The sequence below is a fragment of the Miscanthus floridulus genome, chromosome 4, assembly GCF_019320115.1.
Source record: "Miscanthus floridulus cultivar M001 chromosome 4, ASM1932011v1, whole genome shotgun sequence".
Classification (NCBI taxonomy): domain Eukaryota; kingdom Viridiplantae; phylum Streptophyta; class Magnoliopsida; order Poales; family Poaceae; genus Miscanthus; species Miscanthus floridulus.
This window is the reverse complement of record NC_089583.1, coordinates 7,265,499-7,289,754: the sequence shown is the minus strand read 5'-3', so window position 1 is coordinate 7,289,754 and position 24,256 is coordinate 7,265,499. Positions and strand designations below refer to the sequence as shown.

The 24,256-nt window shown below is 43.4% G+C and overlaps 2 protein-coding genes and 1 pseudogene across 2 annotated transcripts; all 3 read right to left on the bottom strand.

Annotated features, from left to right (window-relative positions):
- Window positions 1–2,641: 2,641 nt before the first annotated feature.
- On the bottom strand, window positions 2,642–6,438 carry LOC136549366 (uncharacterized oxidoreductase At1g06690, chloroplastic-like; annotated as a pseudogene).
- Window positions 6,439–13,379: 6,941 nt separating this feature from the next.
- LOC136550873 (protein app1-like) lies at window positions 13,380–14,127 on the bottom strand. Its single transcript, XM_066542456.1, has one exon. The coding sequence runs from the start codon at window positions 14,056–14,058 to the stop codon at window positions 13,543–13,545; it is 516 nt and encodes a 171-aa protein (XP_066398553.1). The 5' UTR covers window positions 14,059–14,127; the 3' UTR covers window positions 13,380–13,542.
- A 3,727-nt stretch (window positions 14,128–17,854) lies between these two features.
- Window positions 17,855–18,636, bottom strand: LOC136550874 (protein PELPK1-like). The gene has a single exon (XM_066542457.1). The coding sequence runs from the start codon at window positions 18,562–18,564 to the stop codon at window positions 18,112–18,114; it is 453 nt and encodes a 150-aa protein (XP_066398554.1). The 5' UTR covers window positions 18,565–18,636; the 3' UTR covers window positions 17,855–18,111.
- Between the last annotated feature and the right edge of the window lie 5,620 nt (window positions 18,637–24,256).

Here is a 24,256-nt window from a genome sequence, read left to right as displayed (position 1 = left end):
CCCTATAGTAACAAACACCCCCTTAGACTACATATTTACTAAAGAGTATTAATAATAATTAAAAAAATATTACTTTTTAAGTTAAATAAATATTATTAAATTTACAATAAATATTATAAAAAAATGTTTCGGCTGAAATATTATGAGAGAAAAATACTGTTCCGACTGAAAAAAGAAGCTGAGCAAACCGGATATGAGGTAAACCAAACGGGGCCTATATATTTGTACAGCGCTTTGTGGTAAACATGCACCTAATTAAATTGACTATCCATTTGCCAAATTTGTACAACTTGACTTTTCCCTATTCAAAGCAGGACTCAAATAAGTGGGCAGGGATAACAACACACTTGAATTTGCCATAATTTGCAAGAAAATAGACTCTATATCATACTCCCTACTTACAAACAACCAAGTCGAAATAATGTAGTTTAATCAATTGTTACTTTTAATCCAAAATAGAAAGAAAAAAAAACAATTGTACCCCAGGATACCACGTCACACCGAGACATGACACATCATCTTCTGTTTAGGGCCTATATGAATGCCCTTGAGATTTTGAAAATCATATTAAAAATTTCTATAAAATAGCCACCGATAGAGTTTATGGAAGCGGATGATAATAATCTTCAGGGTCCTTCCTCTCATCAGGCGTTAAAAGATAAACATGCCCTTACCTTATTCTCTTCCTCAAAAAGAGAAGGACAATCTTCCATCCGCCACTGCGTCTGCCATCATGCAGTAGAGCTGTGACCCTATAGGCTATTACCTCCCGGAATCCCCTAATCCATACGGGTGTCGAGGCTGTTTGGTTGGCCGCCTCAGTCAGCCAAGACACGGATGCGGCGCACCACAAGTTTTCTGTGCGCTGTTTATCTTTTTAACATGCATTGTTTGGTTGAGGATACAACTTACACAGCCACATGTGATGTGGAGCTTTTGCTCTCTGTAAGCCTGTTCGGGAGGCCGTATCGTGTCGTGGATTATTTACTGCTGGCTGATTTGATGTGAGAGAAAAACACTATTTCCGACTGAAAATTTATGATCGTTTACGAGCAAGCGAACAGGCTAATATCGCCACACTCTGCGGCTAACAATTCCTACCCCACGCTCTGTGGCGAGCCACAGTCTGCCGCACATGTGGCGACCGATGGCTGGCATCCAAACCTCCCTTGTCATCTCTTGTGTTTTCATAGGCTTTGAAATACCTAGATAGTCTGGCAATAATCTAAAAATCCTAACATCTCAAGATTTTTATGGCCAGAATCTGCATTCTAGGGTTCCCTTCGATTCAAACGGTACCTAGCCTCCGTTCCCAAAAGAACGAAAATCTCAAATCTCGAGGCAAGGTTAGCTAAGATGTAAAATTACGCGGGTTCCCCTGCTATATTATGGAGAGTTTCATATTCTCCACAAATTTGAAATATTTTACATTATCCAATGCCATGAGTCGTGCGGTGTTTTTTTTTTGTTTTTTATTGGGTGGGGTCCATTTGAAAAAACGGGTCAAAACATAGAATTAGCGCGTGTTTAGTTCCAAAAATACTTTCAAAAAAGTGCTACAGTATTCGTCACATCGAATCTTGCGATACGTGCATAGAGCAGTAAATGTAGACGAAAAAAAAACTAATTACACAGTTTGGTTAGAAATCGCGAGACAAACGTTTTGAGCCTAATTAGTACATGATTAAACACTATTTATCAAAAAAACGAAAGTACTACACTAGCCAAATTCCAACTTTCCCTCCGACTAAACAAAGCCTTCCGTGTTTTTTTAGACCCCCGGATTACGGAGTACTGGGACGGACGGTCGACAGGTCGAGGCAGCGGTTTCACACGCTTCGTCTGGACCATGGGTAAAGTGGCCACTGGTACTTTCGGACTGGATACGATGAGTTCCTCCTCGTGCTGCGCTGACCTTGACAGATGACAGATCGAACAAGACTGCTGCCTGCACCAGAGTACTGGTACTCCTAGCAGAGATGCACGCACAGTCGCTGAGTCGCAGTCACACACTACAACGCCACAGGGTAACAGGTCCAAGCCCGTGTCGTCTAAAGGGTCCGAACGCCGAGGCCCTTGCATGCATGCATCTGGCAGACTGGCTCCATCGCAGCAGCAGCTCCTACTCGCTGCCTGCCCACTGCCACTCGTCAGCCATCCATCAGATGCGATGCAGCCAGGCAGGCAAGCGTCGACGTCGACGAGCAGGCACCAGTGACCAGACCACCACCGCGACAGTATACTAATAAGTACTCTCCGTTCACCTGGCCACAGCAGAGAGCTCAGGCTTACGTACACCGAGAAACTCTGCCAATGGTCAAAGACAACGCTGATTTCTAGTCTCTACGTAGATAAAAACTGTTTCTAGTTTGGCAAAAAAAAAAAAAAAAAAACTGTTTCTAGTGTTTTCCGAGTAGAGATCAGAATCATCTCTATAGTAGTTTCTCCTAATTGTGGTTCTTGCTTTCCTGCCTCCCATCTAATCTAGAAAATGTTTCAAGTCACCCTTCAAACGAAAACCACCTTTTCTTTTTTGTTAAACTTATATACTTCAATGATTCTTTTTTCTTGTAAAACAATGATTTCCGTCACCTTCAACAGTTAGAATCTGGCCATGTAGCCAAACGATCTGAGAAACTGATTCTGATTGAGCAGAAGAAAACTGAATTCGAAACGTTCATGAGAGATTCTGCTTCTCTACCAAACACGTCCTTTACACGCACAACTACTACTTTGATCTGGTCGACGGCCACAAGCTTTTTATTATACTATATATGCTGTTGAATTTCCCGGCCTGTTATGTTACGTACATATAGTAGCATACATCGTCTGCGGTCTCCATCTACCTATAGTCCTATACACTGCACTGCTCTGATGTCACCGCCATGGGGGGGTTCTCTGAGCAGCGGTGTCCAAAACTCCCAGTCCCAGCTGCTGCATTGCGTTGCAAATTCTGCATGCCCTGCGCGAATCAGCGGACCGACCGACCGTCACAACTTCTCCACCGGGAAGCCGATGACGGGCTTGACCTGGCGCGCCATGGACCGGAGCTCCTCCACCTCCTCGGCCGTCAGGCTCCACCCCAGCGCGCCCGCCAACTCCCGGGCCTGCTCCGCGTTCTTGGCGCCAGGGATCGGCACCACGTTGCCCTGGCACACCAGCCAGTTCAGCACCACCTGATGAACAAGTTTATAACAGACGCAGCAGGCACACTTGCTCATCAGTCATCAGCCATGTACGTACGTAAGAGAAGAAACACAACTGCGTACAGTAATACTACTGTGCTGCGAATTGACGCCCTAATAGTTCCCAGGCCCAGGGCAACGTGGAATTGGATTGCTTGCTAGTGTTTCATTTCATGGCCAATATTGGTTGCAGGAAATGTTGCCATTATTCTGTCACTAATAAGTTTATTTCTTGTAAGATAAGACATGTGTCTGAATCTGCACATGTGAATGTTAATTACTCCTATTTGCCAATAGCGCCGACACTTTGCAAGGAGCCAAGGGCAAATCATTGTAGTACAGTTGAGGTCTGATATGATATAAGAATATAGAAGGACAGAGCACCTGGGTTGAAGTCCTCCCGTAGCTTCCTCCGACCTCCTTGATCCGGTTGATATGATATAAGTGGTTGGAGCTGCATGGCATGATCCAAGGGACCTTCAGTGAGTAGACAGTATCCAGCAGGAACAAACAAACAATCATAAAATTGTGGCAAATGCAAGCAACCTTTGTCAGGAACTCTGGTGTGATATCCGTCCTCGAGGCCCTTTCGGGGGATTCTCCGGAGTGTATTTTCCTGTCAGGGCACCTGAACCAAGGAAATTGATTCATACATCAAAACAATACATGCATGATTTCATACTCAGATAGAGGCTAGTGAGCTTAGTTGAGTTTACCAACCAAAATAGGTACACAGTTCATATGTATGTACTCGCAGAACAAGAAAAGGTGTGTGGAGAAGAAACATGTTCTACCTTGAGCGATTGGGGAATACGCGATCAGAGTAACGCCAAGCTCATCGCAAGCCGCCTTCACCCCGTTTTCCTCCGGGTTCCTGTATATCAGACTGTAATTCACTTGGTTCGAAGAGAGTGGAATTCCCCTCTTCTTGAGGCGCTCATAGGCATCCCGGAGACGTTTTTCTGGTACCCAGTTATGAAAAAAAAAACGAAATTGGTATGGCTTAGTTTCACTGAAAGAAGTAACCAGCATAATAATAATCAGATCACATATTATATTAGTGTTGCAGTTAGACAGCAACCGCTGTAGTTTGAGACTCCAACAGCCTTGACAAGGCCCTGCTCGACAGCGTCTCCAAGACCATCCAGGTAATCTGAATCATGCAAGATCAGTGAATTTGATGTACTAATTAAAAACTAAAGAGGGGCTCATCAATACTTATGTATTAATTATTTTTTTCATACCTTCGTTGCCCCATATCCCTGGCCTGAAAAGGATATGAGAAGAGAGGTTAAGTTAACCAATAGAGTCCATAGAGAGAGAGGTAAAAGAAAGTTGGTTGAAAAAAGGCTGACGAGCCAACCAGTGAAGTTGGTAGAGCTCAACTGAAGAGACGCCAAGGCGATCCAACGAGGCCTTCAGCGCACAAATGACGCTACCACGACCAAACCTCCATGGAAGAGCTGCAAACTTTGTCGCGATAGCCACGTCTACCTGTTCCTTCTGTTGCCTTTCCTTGATAAATCTGATGGAAAGACAGAAATTCAGAACTGATACTGCAAAGACTTAAATAAAGGGCGTACCCAGTGCAGAGAGCCCCCGCTCTGTGCGGGGTCTGGAGAAGGGTGTCAGTGGCAAGCCTTACCCTCGCCTGTGCAATGCGAGGAGACCGCGACTCGAACCCAGGACCGTCCGGTCACAGGCGGTAAGACTCTACCGCTTGCACCAGGCCCGCCCTTCACTGCACAGACTTAAATCACGGTATAAATAATCCATGAAGAACACTTCACGACATACCTTCCTAGTAAACTTTCTGAATTAATTGCTCCCGATATCTAAACGGCGGCATACATTTTGAAGCAGAGTTAGATTCACCTTGTAATGAAGCGGATGACCGGTGATAAGGCATGAAGCTTCTCTGTGTTCTTACCCCTGCTCCATACACTTCAGCGGTATCAAAGAAGGTTATTCCACAGTCGATACTAGCGTCAAATGCTCCTTTAGCCGCCTTCAGTTTCCTATCTGGTATTTTTTCAGAGTGTTCACTAACATCAAAAGGCAGCCATTCCCATGTTTTGCAATGAAAAGTACTAGTAATCATTCAACCGAATTGGCAGGCAACTAGTAAGTAACTGCTCTTACAGCTGAAGAGCATCTAATTTGGAACAAGGATTACGTTAAAAAAATCAGTGTTCTAGTTTGAAACAAGGAAATGCCAGTTTCGATAATTGTTTCAGGTTGATTTGGATTTTGGCCAAAGCAGCAGGCGCACCATATGCACGGGAAGTATGACCAGAATTTCAGGCCAACTAAAATTTCTTCCAACGAGGTGCTAGGAATAAGGAGCACAAGTGTAGGATGATTTACCACATTTTCTTGCCCTGGGATGGGTTTCGGTTTTACTGTGTGGTTTCAACTTTCAACTTGAGTAGCGTAGTAGTACCAACCCATACCAACAAACTTGTTTCTGAAATGTCATACTAATCTGAACCGAATTTCAAAGCTGCAGCAGCCTTGGGTCGTTTAGAAATGTTTTGTCCTGCAACTAGGATTCGTCATTATTCACCTAGAAGGCTGGAGGATTCAGAAACTCACAGGCTATACTAGTAGTGCTGAAACAATGCTGATTTTTATGGCATAATAAGTTGGTGGAAATATCAGGCTATAATAATTCTTGTAGTATATATCCTAGTAATCACTAGCTAATTACGCGCCCTTGCAGCTAAATAAACTAAGAATACAGAGAAAAAATTAGTGGAACAACTAACTAATCAGTCAATGCTGCTGCTGCTGGGAAAAAAAACCGCAGCGAGGTGAGATCGATTTCGAGATCCTGAACCAAGAAGAGAAACGTACCGTCCCACTGGAACTCGTTCCAGTAGGTGGTGTCGCCCCAGGACCAGGCCCCGACGCCGAGCTTGGTGACGGCGACGCCGGACCCGCCCAGCGCCACCTTGCCGCCCTCCTCCCTCGCCGTGGCCGCGGCGGCGTCGGACGCCACCGCTTGGGGCGGCTGGAGCGCCCGGCGCTGCTGCTGGCCCCGCCGGGCGAGCAGCAGCGGCTGGCCGCGACCGGCGACCTGCAGGGCCCCCGTGATCATGTCGGCGGGTAGCGGGTAGCGGCTAGCTGGCCGCGCGCGCACGGGCTCGGGGCTCGCCGCCCGTGAGGTGGATTTCTGGCGTGGTGCCGTCTGCAGGTGGCGAGTGGCGGGGAGGAGGGGAGGCGCGAGAGATTTGTTTGGCCAGGAGGAGATGCTCCTGGGGAGGGTGGTGCGCAACGTGGACTCACTGGAGGCGCACGTGTCGGGTGGGCCGTTGTGGCTGAGTGCCGCCTCTCGGCCCACTTCGCCTTGCTGCTGCATGCCCCGACCACTCGCGAGAGTCACAAATTCCGTTTTTTTTTAGATAATAGAAAATTCTGGTTTAAAAAAAAAGAAACATTAGTCTGAGCTTATTAAACAACACACTCAGATTAAAAAAGTTATTATAGATTCAGAGCTAAAGTTCGAAACAGTAACGAAGGACCATCCATATCCCTTCGATGTGACTCTCGATTTGAGTAGCTTGCAAGCGTCAATAATTCATTCCTTGCCTTCATCCGGGCGCGGCAATAGAGCAATAACAAATAGTTACACAAGACATGTGATAGCCAAGTAAAATCAAGATTATGACGATTCAATTTTAGATTACACCGGCAGAGTGAGGGTCAAAAAAAGGAAGCTGTACAACGACAGAAAAATAAAAACGTCTTTTCAGAAGCAGGCAAGCAGCCGAAAGCCCAAAACTCGTACAGCAGGTGATCCGGGAGCGGCCCACTGGAAACACCATTTGTGAATTTTTTTTTTGTTAAATATTTAAATAAAAAATAAAAAAATGTGGAGATGCGAGGAGTTGAACCCCGTACCCCCTAGGAAGCTATTCATAGTGCTCTACCAAATGAGCTACATCCCCAATTTATATTTTCTTTTATAATTATAGCTATTTTAAAATTGTTACCATTTTCAAAGATTTTATATTAGAAACAAGGATGTATATGCGTTTCTCCTGTTGAATATTAAAGCACTATATCTATTTTAAAATATTTATATTTTTATTTTTATTAGAAAATGCATATGTGTTGCTACGGTTGAATATTAAATTTCACCACGTTTGAAGAACCATATGTGATAAGTATCTCATTCTAATGTCTCATCCAAATGGCAAGAACTTGGTTTCCAATTTAGGTGCTACTTTTTCTTCTAAAGTTAGAATTTCTTTTATTTCAAGTTACGATATATATTTTTTAAACAAAAGCATTTTAGGTTGGAACTTTTCTCTCATGAAATTAGTATATTTTCTCTTTTATTATGATTTATGTTCAAAGACGTTAAGGTTCTTTCTCTTTCCAAGGACATTTCTTTTGTCCAGCATGAAACATTTAGATGGTGTTTGATTCGTGAATATGTAACATTATCTGATTACGGAGGGAAATGGAAAGTCGCCATACTCGTGTTTGGTTATGGTCAGGCCATAATCAGATATGGCCCTATTCACTTTTGATTCCTCTCCTTCCTCAGCGATATCACATTACTGGCCGTCGTGACTCGCTCCCCGTGCTTCACAATAATGTTATCAGTGAGTGAACCAAAGACCATGTCATTTTTTTCCATGGTCCAATTCTATGTTACATGATTTTTGCATGACAATATTAGCAAGTATTTTTTCTAGGATTCAAACCGGATCGTGTGGATTTTTTAGAATTTAAACCGACATCCTCTTCCTTCATGTGAGCCTTCCTTACCATTCTACTACATAACCACATACTTTTGGAGTATTGTTGATAGCAATATATAAGAACCATTTCTTTTAAACCTTTAATGGAAAAAAACATTTTAGTGGCAGTTTTCTTAAGCCAACTACATGTAGAAATCATTTCAAAGGTGGCTGGTTTAATAAGTAACCACCTGTGAAAATCGTTCCAAAAGCTATCTTTTTAAAACAGATATGAAATTGTAAGCAATGTTTTGGCCCCTAAATAATTTCAAATAAAAAAAATCATCAACTACATAAATATAGATCTTGTTGAGCTCCATAATTTGGTTATAGCTAACTTCCTATGAACAAGTTATTAATTTATATACAGGTCCTCTAGAAATATATTTCTAGTGATGATCGTTTTAAGACAATCGCCTCTAAAAACAAGGCCTTTTTCGATGGCATTTTTTTAACCAAACCTCCTCTAGAAATACCAGTTTCAAGTGGTGGGCGGTGGTAGGCAATCAACTTGTGTAGCTTATAGCACATGCATAATCAATTATGAACCACCGGCGAAAAACTGAGGTGTGGGTAAAAACGATTCTTTGAAATATAGTGTAACTTTTATGCAAAAGTATCATATGGGGGCGGCTTTTGGTACATTTCCCTTTTCAGTTGGCGCATCTTGGAAGCCGGAAACAGCCGGCACCATGGGTCTTAATTCACTGTGGGACTTAATTCGGCACGATGCCTGAGACTGCACACTACTTGGAAACAAAGATTTCATGAGTAAAAGAAAACGCCACGAAAGTATAAATAACACAATGAAAACAATGCGTGAGAGTCAACCGTCATGAAATAACCCTCACAAATCAAACACCAGGGGAATCACATTTTTGTGTGGAGGTTGACCACCATGAACTTTTTTCATGATGGTCGTTCATGCCAGTGACCTCCACAAAAATTAGGGTGTCATTAGGTTTGTGCAAGCATTTTCATGGCGGTGTTATCTCCACAAAAATAATTTGTGCGAGTTAAAAACCGTCATGAAAATGTATACCTCAAAAATATATTTTCATAAGAGTACAGAACAACTATGAATATGCATTTGTACCGCAAGGAACACGTAATTTTCGTGATAGAAGATTGCCACAAAAAAGCATCTAATAACCCACATGAAAATGAAGCTTGTGCCCATGGTTCCAGGCATAATGATTCAACTAGCAAATTCATAAAACTAACAATCATTGTTAACTAAACATATGCACATATATAAAGTTAAATCTCATTCAAGCACATCCCAGAATGATCCCCAATTGTTACATTATATTTTAATAAAGATAATGTCATGTGTACAAATGTACACCAACACTAAGTCATAAGCATGGGCATTCACTTGAAGTGGTGAACAATGCCTTGGATAAACAACCAAGTGCACAAAAACCTACACTCACATTATATTCTTTAACTATATTTGACATAACCAAATTAGGCTCCGTCCATATTTCCGAGCAATCTGTTATTACTTAGCCGTTTCAGTTTACGATGGCAGGAGCAAATTCAGCTTGCTGGGCAGCTTTCTCAAGGCCTTCAGCCTGTAATTGTTGCTGAGAATTAGGAAACCATGCCACAGTAAACCATACCAAGAAGCCAAGCTGCACTTAGTCGTTGGTCGTCATGGCCTTACGTTTCTTTTTATCTATTATATTACCAATTATATATACTTAAAAAACGAGATGAGGTTTCGTCCACAGCTTCTTCGTGTGAAAATTCGATCCGTGCGCGTACACACGGACAATAGCGCTCCCAGAGGCGCGTCGCCCAGCTCCCTGCGACCACGCAAGCGGGGGAAGACGGTCGCTGTCACAGACGCAGAGAAAGAAGCCGTCGGGCGCAGCCGTCGAGGTAGGCGCAGCCGCGGCCACCTGGCACGGAGGAGTTGCAGGGCGCGGCCGCCGGGCATGGACACAAGAGCTTGCGCTCACCGATGTGCTGCTAAGCGTTGCGCGCCTGTCTGCGAGCACCCCTGCCACGCCGCGCACCCACCCTCCGCTGCGCCATGCACGCCTTGCCTGAGCGGTCGCATCTAGCGCAGAGAAGAAAGAGCAGGGCCGGTCCTGAGGATTTCGTGACCTGGAGCCAGACTAAACACTCGGGCTCTATGATATCAAAATACTAAAAACATAAACGGTACACATTAAATTGCCTTAAAATTACCTTCTAACGTTTGTTGCAAAGTCGTTGACGATGACATCAATATTGATCTCATCTAAAAATTCCTTCCCCAAACTATTTAACCTCTCTTAAAACAGAGAAATATTGTAGATCTCCAACGATTTTTAACAATTATAATTTTAAAAAGGTTCTTTGAGTCGACGCTATAGCCAACTTGAATAATAATAATACTAGTAACTACTAGTTCGACATTTACACGATCAGTCTTCACATCACATACTAATAATAATACTGTAACCTGATGGATAGACGCATTTTATATTCAGAAATTAATTTAGAAAAATTGTAGCGATGTCGCTACTCGTGCCATCAATTCTGTGTGAACTGATCAGATTCTAATTTACATGAATTATGTCTCTGTGCGGACGTGTGGCCTAGTTTAGTCTTCGGTAAGTTTTATTTTTGGACCAGCTACTAATTATCTATATAACAGTACATACTTGAGGGGCCCATTGGCTTTAGGGGCATGGAGCAGCCGCCCCTCTTGCCCCCACTCAGGGCCGGCCCTGAGAAAGAGAGTATGGGGACGAGACTCACGGCAGTGGCGGCGGATCTAGAAACAGAGGGAGGCTAAATAGTAGAAAAGCTAGAAATCCTACGACAGATCAGCGTCGGATGGGGCTGAACGCGCCTAGACTTTGAACTGTTTTGGATTGGAGACTGAAGAGGCGTTCTTAACTGTTTCAGGCCACGCCCCGGGCTGCAGCCCGGGTTGTTTCGTTCTTAAAAAAAAGAATGAGTTGGATTGAACGTGGAACCTACTGAGTAGTTTTAGGGTTAGGACTAACTAAAAAAACTCCAAAAAATATCTACTTCCATCAGTATTTGCGTCCGTTTCCCCGCTTTTTTCATATACATACGTTGCATACCCAGTTTCCCAATCAATCACATAGACATAGAAACGATCGGTCTAACACACGTCGTCCGAGAGTACACCGCGAGGAGAGCACGGATGAGCTCCATCAGCGCCCGTGCTGCCGACTTCATGTGCGAGCACACAGCAAGAAGAGCATGGACAGGCCTGATCAGCATCCGCACCGCCTGGACGTACTTCAATTTACGTGGACGGCATGGAGAGCACAAACGGCTCTTCCCCAAGCCTTGGAAGAAAGACAAGCCGCCGAAGATGACATCACCAATGGCAATCTAGCGCGGAGCTGCTGACCCAGTGGGGGCGCTATCTCTCGAGTTCCTAAAAAAAAAAGAGAGCTCATATAGAAGCCAACCAGGCTAGATGCCGCTCAGGGTGGGCGTTCGGTTCCCTCGGTTATTGATGAAATTCGGTTCCTAGAAAATGAGAACTGATCAGTTCCAAAAAAATTTAGGAACCGAACATTTCGGTTCTCAGTTATTTTAGTTCGGTTCCGGTTCTAACCGAACTAACCGAATTTTTTCAGCAAAGATTAATACAACAAAAAAAAATATGTAGGTTTTAAAGCAAATTTAGGCAACATTGCCTCTAATTTAGATAAAAATAATTGATAAGGGAACAATAGTAATATAATAACACAAATACATAGCAATTTAGTATGAGACATCACATAAAAATCAAACATAGTCTTACAAAATACAAGTAAGTGAAGTACAAAATACTAGTAATATTCATAAATTTCGGTTCTTTTGGTTAATTCGGTTATCCAAGAGTAGGAGCTGAAATTTTCTCGGTTATTTTGGTTCCCTAAAATTTGGAACCGAATAAGAAATCGATTTTTTTATTTTTTGTTTTTTCGATTTTGGTTCCGGTTCTTTCGGCTTCTCGGTTTCGGTTAATTATGCCCACCCTGACATGCCGCACCGCACGAAGCTACCGAGGTGAGGTCGTCGCTAGAGAGCTGGTCACCAAGCTGGTGAGCGTTGAAGCTTACTGCTCGGAGCTCAAGAAGGCACTGCGGCAGGCACCAATTCGTCGTAGGTCTCCCGACTACGCAACCTTAGACGGAACGTGTTTCTGCGCAAGAGAACTAAGTACTACAGCGACGTGTCATCGCCCCCTGAATGGAATTGAAAATAGTTTCGCGTTCCAAATGCAAAATCACTTATTAACTTTTTATTATTTTGTAAAAAAAAATCCTTCATTGACTCACTGTAGACGTGGAGCAACAATTTGTGGCCCGGCTGCAACGCATGGGCATGTATCTAGTAAAAAAAAGAAAAATAAAAGAAAGGCCGGGCGTTTGGTTAGATGTTGACCTTTGTGCATTGTACATCCGGTTGGTTACTGAACTATATATGATCACATCAGAGCATATAAAAAAATATATATTCTGTACGGGGAGTTCTGTCGCTAATACTTCATTAGGTGAAACGACGACATCGGTCAAAGTCAACAAAAGCTTCAGCCTTTTATATCATTCTTCAGGTGGAGTCCAGGATAGTTGTCTTCTCCCTGCCTACCAATTTATATTTTTGACAAAGTAGTTAAGCAGATGGTATATATAGGGCGAAAAAATAAAGGCACTTTTCAAATGCGGCTATCCAATTTATTGTTTATTTGGAATTCCCTGTGGAACTCATGTGTGTGTGAGAATTTATTAGCATATGGTGGGATGAGCCAAGGTAAAAATACAATTAAATCGAATTCCTTTTTTGTTTCTATTTAGATCAGTGACTTTTTATTCAATGGTTAAAAGTGGTGGAGTAGACCTGTTTTTTTTTTAAAAAAAATTCAAAACTAATGATACCCTCTTTCTCTCCGTGTAGAAAAGGAAGAAATAAACAATCAAAACACTTTAGGAGTTAAGAACAGTGTTTCAGTGCTTGTTTGTTGCATAAGTACTAGCAGACCTGCACAGCCTTTTAAATTTGAGTTTTTTTTTTCAGAATAACGAACATCAGTTCTGTCTTGTCAATTATTTGGGGTGTTTATTTCCAAAAAAAAGTCAATATTACATAAATCTTATGGAAACACATAGAAAGATTACTCTGGCCTATATATATAGCGCACAATAAGTTAATCAATTTTGTAAGTTGCAAGGGAATTTTTAGGCATGCCATCACCTATGACGGCAATGATAAATAATTACCACTCATCAGTTTGTCTTTTCAATTGACATCTGTATTCAGCGTTGATGTTCCTTTTTTTTCCCTTCTAAACCATAGGAGCATCTTTCAAGATTTCTTTTTACGCTGACATAAGTTTTTGTGTAGAAAGACAGATTTCACATGCCTTCTGCAAGTAGGAACCATCTTTCCTTCTCATACAGGGAAATAAATGAGTATACGAAAATTGGATTGATATGTAAATGTATACAACGGAAGAATACATCAACAAGTATATATAATCATAAATATCTGCTCATGCCAAGAACACAGTATGTCCAGCAAATTAAAAACATCATCGAATCAATCATGACAACAATTCAGACATCGGTAGATGCCGCACAAGCGCTTCAGGCCGAAGGAGGTGGCGCCAAAAAAGGCATCGGCACACCGGGGATAGAGGGCATCGGCGGGAGTGTCACCTTGGGCATGGGTGGCAGGGTAACCTTCGGCACGGCCGGCATCGGAGGCAACGCGGCGGCGTTCGGCACGGCGGGCACCTTGGGCATCGGCGGCAAGGTCGCGGCTGGGACCGCCGGCACCGATGGCATGGGCGGCAAGGTCGTCGCGGCAGGGACGACAGTCGGCTCCGCGGGGATCGGTGGGACGGCGCCCACCGCAGGCACCGTCGTCGGCACGGCGGCAATCGGTGGCAGGGCGCCCACCGCAGGCACAGTGGGCACGACGGGCGGCTTGGGCACGGCGGGAATGCCTAGGACGACGGCGGCGGGCGCGGCCGCCGGGGTTGTGTCGGCGAGATGGCGCGCCGCGAGGGTCGTCGTCGTGCCGCTGAGCATGAGCGCCACGACGAGCGCCGCCGTGGCGAGGAGACCCGATGCAGAGGAGGCCGCCATGGGTGTTTGCATGGTTCTTGATGTTCTCACCTTACTAGCTAGCTAGTAGCTGCTATAGCAAGAGACTGAACACGTATTGAATTAAAAGCTGTTTACTTGTGATGCAAAGACATGGGCAATGCATGCCAATTTATAGGCCACGGACGGACGTACAGCTTGTGCAAATTGGTCTCGTCTACTCGTCTGCAGTGAGATTTTGCCTTTTTTTTTGGTCACCTTCCGCGCCGCCGTGTCAAGACGACAGTAGTTGAAGAATTTTGGTGAGGGGAGATAGATGCGGCGATCGAGGTTGACACCGGCCGATTGCATGTAACGATACATTATTTTCTCTGGTTAGCTCACCTTCTTGGATGACATTGACACATGCATCTCTTGAGCTCAAACTGTCAAACTCAAACATGCAGGAGATGCTCAAGCTAGCGCTGTGCGTCTGCATTCACATACAGTTAAGCTGCTGGTTGGTTTCAGAGCTATGATGATCACATATATTCACATCAGCACAAGAGTTTTTTTATACACCACGTACGGGGTCCTCCTCTGATCTGTTAAACATTATTAGGACATTAGGTAGAACAAACAGACAACAATGCAAGATGTGTAGAAAAGGCTGGTGGTTGTTCTCACTTCTCACCTCGCCTGCCTAGCTACCACAGGTCCACAGCGTTATGCTTTTTGACGAGTTGAACAAGGGAAATGCTTTACGTCCAATTCGTTTACACAAAGCAACTCCGCTACAACTTATTACAAGCAGGTGATTTGAATTTTTTGGGAATATAAGGGGGAATTATATTCAAACTTGACACAATACATTCATAAATTATACATAAAAAATTAAAATAAAAAAGATACATTTTATCTATATTTTTCTGTCTTCTTTCCTAGTGGGGTTTTTATGTCCCCTAGTAGCTTTTTAGATGCAGCCGAGAGCCTCGTTAAACACCAAAGTCAGAGAGTAGTTCCTATATACGTTGAATCCAACGATCAACCTCAATCATACAGCATGGGATATGCTAGTAGTTTAAGCCATTTGTTGATCTCCTAGTTATAAAGGCTGGAACCTTTGTTCCATTATCTAAAAAATAAATGAGTTGGGTTTGGATTTACGATGGTATGGTGTGTTGGTCTGAGCAATGCTAGTACTGTTTTTTTTTCACTTTTTTAGAGGAGGCAAATAGTACTTTTTTTTAAGTATGGTTCGATTTAAAATTTTATAATGCAAATTCTAGTATGACAGAGGGTCTTGGCCCCAACGCCTCTGTCCGCCCACGGCCTTTTTTCTCTATTCAATATATATAGGGCAACGTTTGTTTTGAAAATATTTAATTTGGCCAATAATTAAGAAGTAGAACTCATGGCTACACGTATCACATGATAAAATCGTTTGGTATGCATCTCGAGCATGATCACTGGATTGAGAAAAAAAAATTCCCTACAACTAGTTAAAGGAGATTGAGAAAACAATATCCTTGGTTAAAGGAGATGGTTGGGCCAGTAGATTGAGAAAAATCGCGCCCCCAATATTACATTTCCCCCATTTCTCCTCTTTTTTTTTATAGAATTACACAGTATGACGTAAACGCCCACAACACGCACGGACACTCACCCCTATGAACACACGTAAATAAACCCTACCCCTATGAGCACATTCGAAGGATTGAGCCGACATATCTCGAAATTTACGAAATCTTACATATATCATGTCCTAAAAACCTTTTTTCAACACCAATAAAAATTCCAAATTTTTTTATGATTTTACTACACACACAATTGAACAACATTTCAAATCCATAATTCAGAAGTCTTTAAATTCAAATTTTAAATTTAAACAAAATATAGGTTTGAATGCATGAAACACACCTAGAGTCAAATGCATCAAACATAGAGAATCACATACCCCTACTCTCACTCCCATTGCCTCCAACGACTCATACTAAGATTTGAGCATATATTGCCTACACATACATCCTTTGTGTTATCAAGGCATGTTGTGTCCATGAACATGATCTTAGCATCACGCTCTTGCTCCTTGCTATCACTACCCTAGATAGTTTTTTTTCGTGACGGATGGTACAGTCAGGAAAACGTTAGGGAAAGTCTTCCGTGACGGTAGAGGCTGACATGGAAAGTCCATCTCCCCTGATGGAAAACCGTCATCGATTGATAACTGACGGTTCTAGCTAGTCGTTAGTAAATGGCTTTCATGTCAATTTTTTCCTTTTTCAACATGAAAAAGATTTCTGGTGATCCCACAACCACCTTTTCCTTTTTATGAGGGGAATAACCTTCACTGTTAGCGCCTAGCAGTGAGGAACAAGAGGTTTCCGGTGTTTTTGTGAGGACGAAGGTAGCATGGAGACGAAAAGATTTAGGGGACAACCAAAGAAGTCATAGCCTCTCGGGCGCAGGAGAGGACAAGGTGGCTGTGGAAAAAAATTGTTTTGCGTGCTTTGCTTCTCTCTGATATGTGGGCCAGATAGGGGAAGGTGGAGGCGCTCGTAATGGAGGTTGCCAACCGAAGGGAGTATGACTCCGCTGGAGAACAACAGTTTTGGTAGTGCATTCATCTCATCGTTCTTCATCTGCACCTTCTCCACTTTTCTCTTAGACTCCATTTTCTTGTTTGCTTGTCATCATCTCTTGGATCTCCTTGCATTTCAACACCTTTCTCCTTTCCTTATCCTCACTTTCTCTTGCTTCCTCCCCGGAGGGCTTTTGGGTGTGTTTGGTTGGTCTGTTCCACTCATCCTGCATGAGCAGAGCCGTATAAATCTGAGCGAGAAAGTTGTTTGGTTGGCTGCATGCCTGCATGAGCGGATGCAATTGCAAGGGTGGATACATGCTAGTGGGATACGCCTAAATCGAGCTTCACTGCTAGGCTAGGCTAAGTGGATATATGATGAGTGTGATGGGCCCATGTGTCAGTCTCATAGGTTAGACATGTTGCATTCGCTAGTGCAGGCAACCAAATATCATCTTAGACTGGCCACAATGTGGGCTTTTGCCGGTGCCAAGTAAGGAGAGAGAGCGTTCAAGCACCGGTGCTTAACGCTGTGGCCAGTGCCCAGTTTTAAAAAATCTTGGCATCGGGTCATGTTGGTTCCTCGATGCTGAGAAGATAAAAAAATATTTTTACTCCGGCCATTCGTTTCAACCAGCACACTCTTCCTCTTCCACACACTGAGCAGTACGCTGACAACTCTGAATACTTGGGTCTCATATACAGTAAAGCATCGATGCTCGCACTGTATCCATTTGTGGTTTCTAGCATCGATATGAGCTATGGTACGGAGACGATTTTTCAGCACCGGCAACGCTGTGGCCAGTCTTAGTTTTTTCTGCTTTTGCCCATGCAACCTCACCAAACACCTTCTTTAATTTTCTAAAGTACGGTTCCACTAAGCCTACATCCCCTTAGCCATGCAAGCCCCATCCACCAACCAAACATACCAGTTCAACATATAGAAGTACTCATTGTTTGGAGAAAAAAAATAATGAATATTCCTTCAAGTGAACTAGGCTCGCCCCTGTAGACATTTGAACACTGACTTGTTTTAAACACAGTTTTTGCACGTCTTCTAAAACTCATTATAATATATGTTGTTTAATGAAAACGTTTTTTTTTCCTTTTGCAGAGCAAAATTCTGTCTGAACTACGAAAAAGATGCGAGTACTGACATTTTGCAATGAACGCAAAGTGACTAAATTAAACTCATATACTTACAACAGCACGAAATAGCCGGGGTGATATGTGTACAGTGTGCAAACACTTAAATCAAACGACCAAGTATCAGATAAAGTTTTACTTAAAATAATGCCAAATGCATGAACTAGAATTTAGAATGGAGAGAGTATACGTATAAGTACATATACAACAAACATAAAAAGGACTGGAAACAAAAAAAAGAAGAATTCTCCAACCAAATCTGGCAATCTGCTCATGAGCAGACACCATTCCCAGCAAACACAAGATCAAGTGATCAACTCTCGATGGACAATCAGACGACAGACTCACACTCCACGTCTCTACACAGTTACACATGCATCTCGCCACAAAAAGATGCTTGATTATGCCGAAGGAGGTGGCGCCAAGAATGACATTGGCATGCCTGGGATGGAGGGCATCGGCGGCAGGGTGACCTTAGGGACGGCGGGCATCGGCGGCAAGGTCACCTTGGGCACGGCGGGGACGGCCGGCACCGTGGGCATCGGCGGGAGGGTCGCCTTGGGCACGGTGGGGACGGCCGGCATAGGGGGCAGCGCGGCGTTTGGTACTGTGGGCGCCGCGGGCATCGGCGGTAGGGTCGCCGCGGGGACCATTGGCACCGTGGGTATAGGTGGCACGGTGACCGCTGCAAGCGGTGGCAAGGCCGCCGTGGCAGGCACCGCAGGCACGGCGGCAGGAGCGGCTGCCGAAGTCGTGTCGGCGAGGTAGCGCGCAGCATGGCACGTGCTGCTGCCGGCGAGCATGAGCGCCATGACGACCGCCGTGGCGAAGAGAGCTGAGGCAGCAGAGGCCATGTGCGCTCTTGATCGACCGGTTACTGGTGGTTGCTAGCTGCTAATAGCTAAACTAGCTATTGGAACTCTGACTGTTTAGTGTTTACTAGTGATGCAAAAGGCATGGGCAATGGATGTCAATTTATAGGCCTACGGCCTGTGTAAATTGGTCGTCACCGTCTCACAGATGAGCTTTTGAGTTCTGATCACCTTCCGAGACATACGGTTTTTGTTTAAGAGAGGGTGGATACCGGCCGGTTTGACGATGCTTCTCTGGTAGCTCAGCTTCTTACATGCAGGACACTGAAGGTGTGCCGCATCTACATATCTGGTTGGTTTCTAAACTATGATGATGACATCAGCAGATTGGTTTTGTAGCATTAGGTACAAAAATTGTTAGGAATTTAGGCAATTTCATTATCAGTTTAATCCAGAAAAATAACATCAGCAGGTTTATGACAACATATGTGTGTATATGTATATTTCTTATGAACACTACAGCATGTAGAGATGACTACTGGTGAATACAGTAAAAATACAAAGTACAGAAATCACAGAGATTAGACTGTACCCAGCGGAGGGTCCTATGCCGAGGGCATCGGAGGCTCCATTCGCACTAGTCAACATAGTGCGTTGCTCGAAGTCGCGGACCACAGTCGATGCAGGAAGATGTTCGCAGTGCAGTCCCATGAACGGATCACCAGGAAGAAGACGCCTTGACGTTCCGCAGGCAATCACCGGGAAGAAGATGTACGTGGACGAGCAGTCGTGGATCGCTCCCCAAAAACCTAATCGCCGCTCACCCCGTGCAGGGTTCTCAGGTGGACGAGGGTTCCGGAGGCACCTGCTCTCCCGCTACTCCGTGCGCGCAGAGTTACGGGACAGGGAAGCCAAAAAGCTACTGATCTGTGGTTCTCTCGGGAGTGGTTGCCGGAAGAACTTGATCTAGACTGACGGAGGACTCGGATATATGGGTGCGACGGAAAGGAGAGAGGCAGCGGAGAATCCCAGGTGACGGAGACGGAAGCGGAAAGGACGGTAACTACCGCCATCAGTTCGTCTCCACCATCAAGGGGAGTAACTCCCGTTGTTATATGGATTAAGTGGCATAAGACTAGCCATGCCCGCCCGCCCGTCTGCCTGCCTTGGCCCGCGCCCGCGCCCACGGCCCAGCGTGACCGACGGCGGCGCGCTCGCGTGCGTGTGGCACGCCTTTATCTTTTTCTCAGCTTCTCAATTTAGATGAATAATTTCCAATCATATAAGCTGAGTTAGCGTTCAGTCAAAATCCCATATGGTATTAAGCCATACAACACTTAATGTTACGTACCATAGAGTTTTATTTGATTTATTAAATATTATATGGGCTAAACCCATATTATATCCAACAATCCCCATCAAACTCTAGGGTTTGTAACAAAGTAGTCTCAGAACCACATTTCTTTTATATACCAGTGTTTCGATGGAGACTGTAAAGTTGAACATCCATCTTGAATAATAGTTTCACTTAGTCACAACTGAACAATGGACTAAGCCTTGAATTGACAGTTTTGTGTGAGGTAAATGTCACTAAAGTCCTTAGCTGATACTGGGCAGCAAAAGACATCCTCTCTATTTGAAGCATATAAGTCATACTTCAGTGCCTTTCATGAGTATTTAGATATCACCCAAATCTCATAGACTGTGACCAGCAATCTAACTCATATAGGTGTGTTCCTCAAAAGATATTCTGTAGGACAACATCTTTGCTTTGACAAGCCACTTAGAACGCATTAAGGCAAAAGCTAGCCTGCCTTACAGAAAGGAAAGATATGCATCCGAAATGTGTCTTACTAAGGATTTTTTCTCACAATTTACTACTGGCTTGTTTCGCCGTCCTACTTCACAGGATCTCCGATCACATAGAACAGGTTACCACTATAGTAAATTTCAAGTGGGTCTCAAACTCATATCTCTCGATGCACTTTCTATCACATTGCGTGATAGACCCTTAGTGAACTGATCTACCAGATTGTTAGACGTGTGGACATAGTCCAACGCTATTACTCTGGAGTTTCTCAATTTTCTGACAGATTTTAGTCGTCTCTTAACATGCCTTGTGGACTTCATGTTATCCTTGGAACTGTTAACCTTTGTAATCACAGTCTGGTTATCGCAATTCATAGAAATAGTCGGTATAGGTTTCTCAACAACCGGAAAATCCATAAGGAGATCACGAAGCCACTCAGTCTTAGATTCAGCAGTATCTAATGCTGTGAGTTCTGCTTCCATTGTATACTTCGTTAAGATAGTCTGCTTGCAAGACTTCCAGGAAACAGCACCACCTCCAAGCGAAAACATATATCCACTTGTGGCATAAAGCTCATCAGCATCAGAAATTCAGTTGGCATCACAATAGCCTTCCAGCACTTTCGAATGTTCGGTATAACAAATACCATAGCTCATGGTCCCTTTTAGGTAGCGCATCACTCTCTCAAGAGCTCGCTAGTGATCGTCTCCTAGGTTTGACACAAACCGGCTCAGCTTGCACACAGCAAATGAGATGTCAGGCCTTGTTGCACTAGCAAGATACATGAGCGAACCAATGATCTAGGAATATCTCAACTGATCCCTTGCTATTCTCTGATTTTTTCTCAATAGCACGCTAGGGTCATAAGGTGTAGGAGCAGGTGCACAGTCACTGAACCCAAAGCGACTTAGCACCTTTTCCACATAGTGGGTTTGTAACAGAGTTACCCACCATCACCTTCTCTTAGAAGCTTGATATTAAGAATAACATCAGCCTCTCCCAAATCTTTCATCTCAAAATTTTTAGATAGAAATTTCTTCACCTCCACGATCACTTTGAGGCTAGATCCAAAGATCAGTATGTCATCAACATATAAGCATAAAATGACTCCTTCACCCCCACCATACTGATAGTATATACATTTGTCAGCTTCATTCACAACAAAGCCAGCAGATGTTAAAGTTCTGTCGAACTTCTCATGTCATTGCTTAGGAGCTTGTTTTAGGTCATATAATGACTTTAATAATTTACACACCTTACCTTCTTGACCATTTACTACAAACCCATCAGGCTGATCTATATAGATCTCCTCCAACTCTCCGTTTAGGAAAGCTATCTTAATGTCCATTTGATGAACGATAAGACCATAAGAGGCTACCAGGGAAAGCAAAACTCAAATTGTGGTCAATCGGGCAACCGGTAAATAAGTATAAAAGAAATCCTCACCTTCCTTTTGAGTACAACCCTTGGCCACAAGTCGTGCCTTGTACCTCTCAATAGTACCATCAGGCCTAAGCTTTTTCTTGAACACCCATTTGCAATCTATAGGCTTGCACCCATAGAGACGATCAACTATTTCCCAAGTTCTATTAGACATAACAGAATCCATCTCACTCCATACTGCTTCCTTCCATAAGTCAGCATCAGGAGAGTAATATGCCTCTTCAATGGTCGTTGGTGTGTCATCCACATGGTACACAATATAGTTATCACCAAAAGACTTTATAGTCCTCTGTCTCTTGCTTTTTCTGGTGACTATAGTGTCATCCTTCTCAGGATTTTGCACATAGGGTTCATCAATTTGATCTATCAGAAAAAAAATTTTATGCTCATGGGAAATTATAAATTCATGACCAGTTGTGCTAGGTGCATTTTTTATGGAAAACTCATTCTAAAAAATGTAGCGTCTCTAGATTCCATAATTGTATCAACAACCATCTCAGGAATACTAGAGTTTATAATTAAAAATCTATAACCCACGTTGTGAATAGCATAACCAAGAAAGATACCATCAACAGTCTTTGGTCCAAGCTTTCGCTTTTTGTTTATTGACGCATTCACCTTTGCCAAACAACCCCAAGTTCGCAGGTAAGAGAGATTTAATCTCTTCTTCTCCCATTCCTCGAATGGTGTGATTTCTTTGTTCTTTGTGGACACTCTATTTAGGACATGACACGCTGTCAATATAGCCTCACCCCACCATTCCTTAGATAGTCCTATAGTCTTCAATATGGCATTAACCAAATCAGTTAGAGTGCGGTTCTTTCTCTCTGTAATTCCATTGGACTGTGGTGAGTATGGTGGCGTCCTCTCATGAATAATTCCATGCACCGCGCAAAACTTAGAAAATTTATTTGAGAAATATTCTCCCCCACGATCGGACCGCAAACGCTTGATTTTCTTCTCAAGTTGATTTTCTACCTCAGCTTTATAGACCTTAAAATAATGCAACGCTTCATCTTTTGTTTTCAGCAAATACACGTAGCAAATTCTAGTGTAATCGTCTATAAATGTCATGAAGTATCGTCTACCGCCTTTAGTCAATTCGCCATTTATTTCGCATAAATAAGAATGAACGAGTTCTAATGGTGCCAAGTTCCTCGCCTCAATAGCCTTGTTAGGCTTGCGCGGTTGCTTCGATTGCACACACCTGGCACTTAGAATCTTTGACTAAGTTAAATTTCGGGATTAAATTCAGATTTACAAGCCGCATGAGACAGCCAAAATTAATGTGACAAAATCGTGAATGCCATATATTCGACTCATCTGAAACATTAACATTGTTCACCACTTTATTACACACATCATCAAGCAAAGATAAGCGGAACAAGCCTCCGTAATCATAACCTTTTCCAACAAATATTCCATGTCTCGACACAATATATTTATTGGACTCAAGCACAATTTTAAAGCCATCGCGACACATCTGAGAAGCGCTAACAAGGTTCTTTTTTATGGAGGGGACATGTTGCATGTTCTTTAATAGCACCGTCTTTCCCAAAGTAAACTTCAGAATGACCGTACCAGCACCAAGAACACGCGCATGCGAACCGTTTCCCATCAGCAAGGCTCCACTCCTGCCGGCCTGATAGGAAATAAACAAAGAAATATCAGCACACACATGAATATTAGCACCACTGTACATCCACCACTCAGGTGAAAGATAAACTGAAAGAACAAAGGGTAAAGAATTACCATACCCAGATGTTCCTCCTCTAGTCTCGCTAATGAACATGTTTACTGATTTCTTTTCTTGCTTATATTTACGGTCTAGGCACGCACTTGCCCAATGCTCATCACTCCCGCAAACAAAGCAACCTTCACCTTTCTTGTTGTTTTTTTTTCTTAAACTGTGCAGTTTGCTTAGGCTTTGCATTGTTGTTCTCTTGCATGTTCTTCTTCTTTTTATTACGAGATGCAAATGAGTTTTTCTTCTGCACCATATTGGCGGCGGAAGACTCAACTTCTTTTCCACGATTGTCTTTTGCTCTCGCCCTCTCCTCAACATCAAGAGATCCAATAAGCTCAGTCACGTTAAACTCTTGTCTCTTGTATTTTAGAGAAATAGCAAAATCCCTCCAAAAAGGTGGCAGCTTAACGATTATACCGCCGGCCATAAACTTATCAGGCAACAGACATGGGAAATGTTCTAGTTCCTTCGCTAGTGGCCTGTATCTCATGAGCCTGTTCGACCACAGAACGGGTTTCAACCATTTTGTAGTTATACAGCTGCTCCATAAGGTACGGCTCACTGCTAGAATCAGAAACCCTAAACTTTACCTCAAGAGCATCCCATAACTCTTTGCCTGATGTGCAAGATATGTAGTTTTTCTCATACTTGGGATGAAGTGCACTAATCACGGCGCCTCGAAATAGGTTATCGGTAGCCAAGAACTTTTTCTCCTCGTTAGGAGTAAACTGTTC

Excerpts from the sequence above, each read along its gene's own strand:
- LOC136550874 (XM_066542457.1), bottom strand. The coding sequence starts at position 18,564 with ATGGCCTCTGCTGCCTCAGCTCTCTTCGCCACGGCGGTCGTCATGGCG.
- LOC136550873 (XM_066542456.1), bottom strand. The coding sequence starts at position 14,058 with ATGCAAACACCCATGGCGGCCTCCTCTGCATCGGGTCTCCTCGCCACG.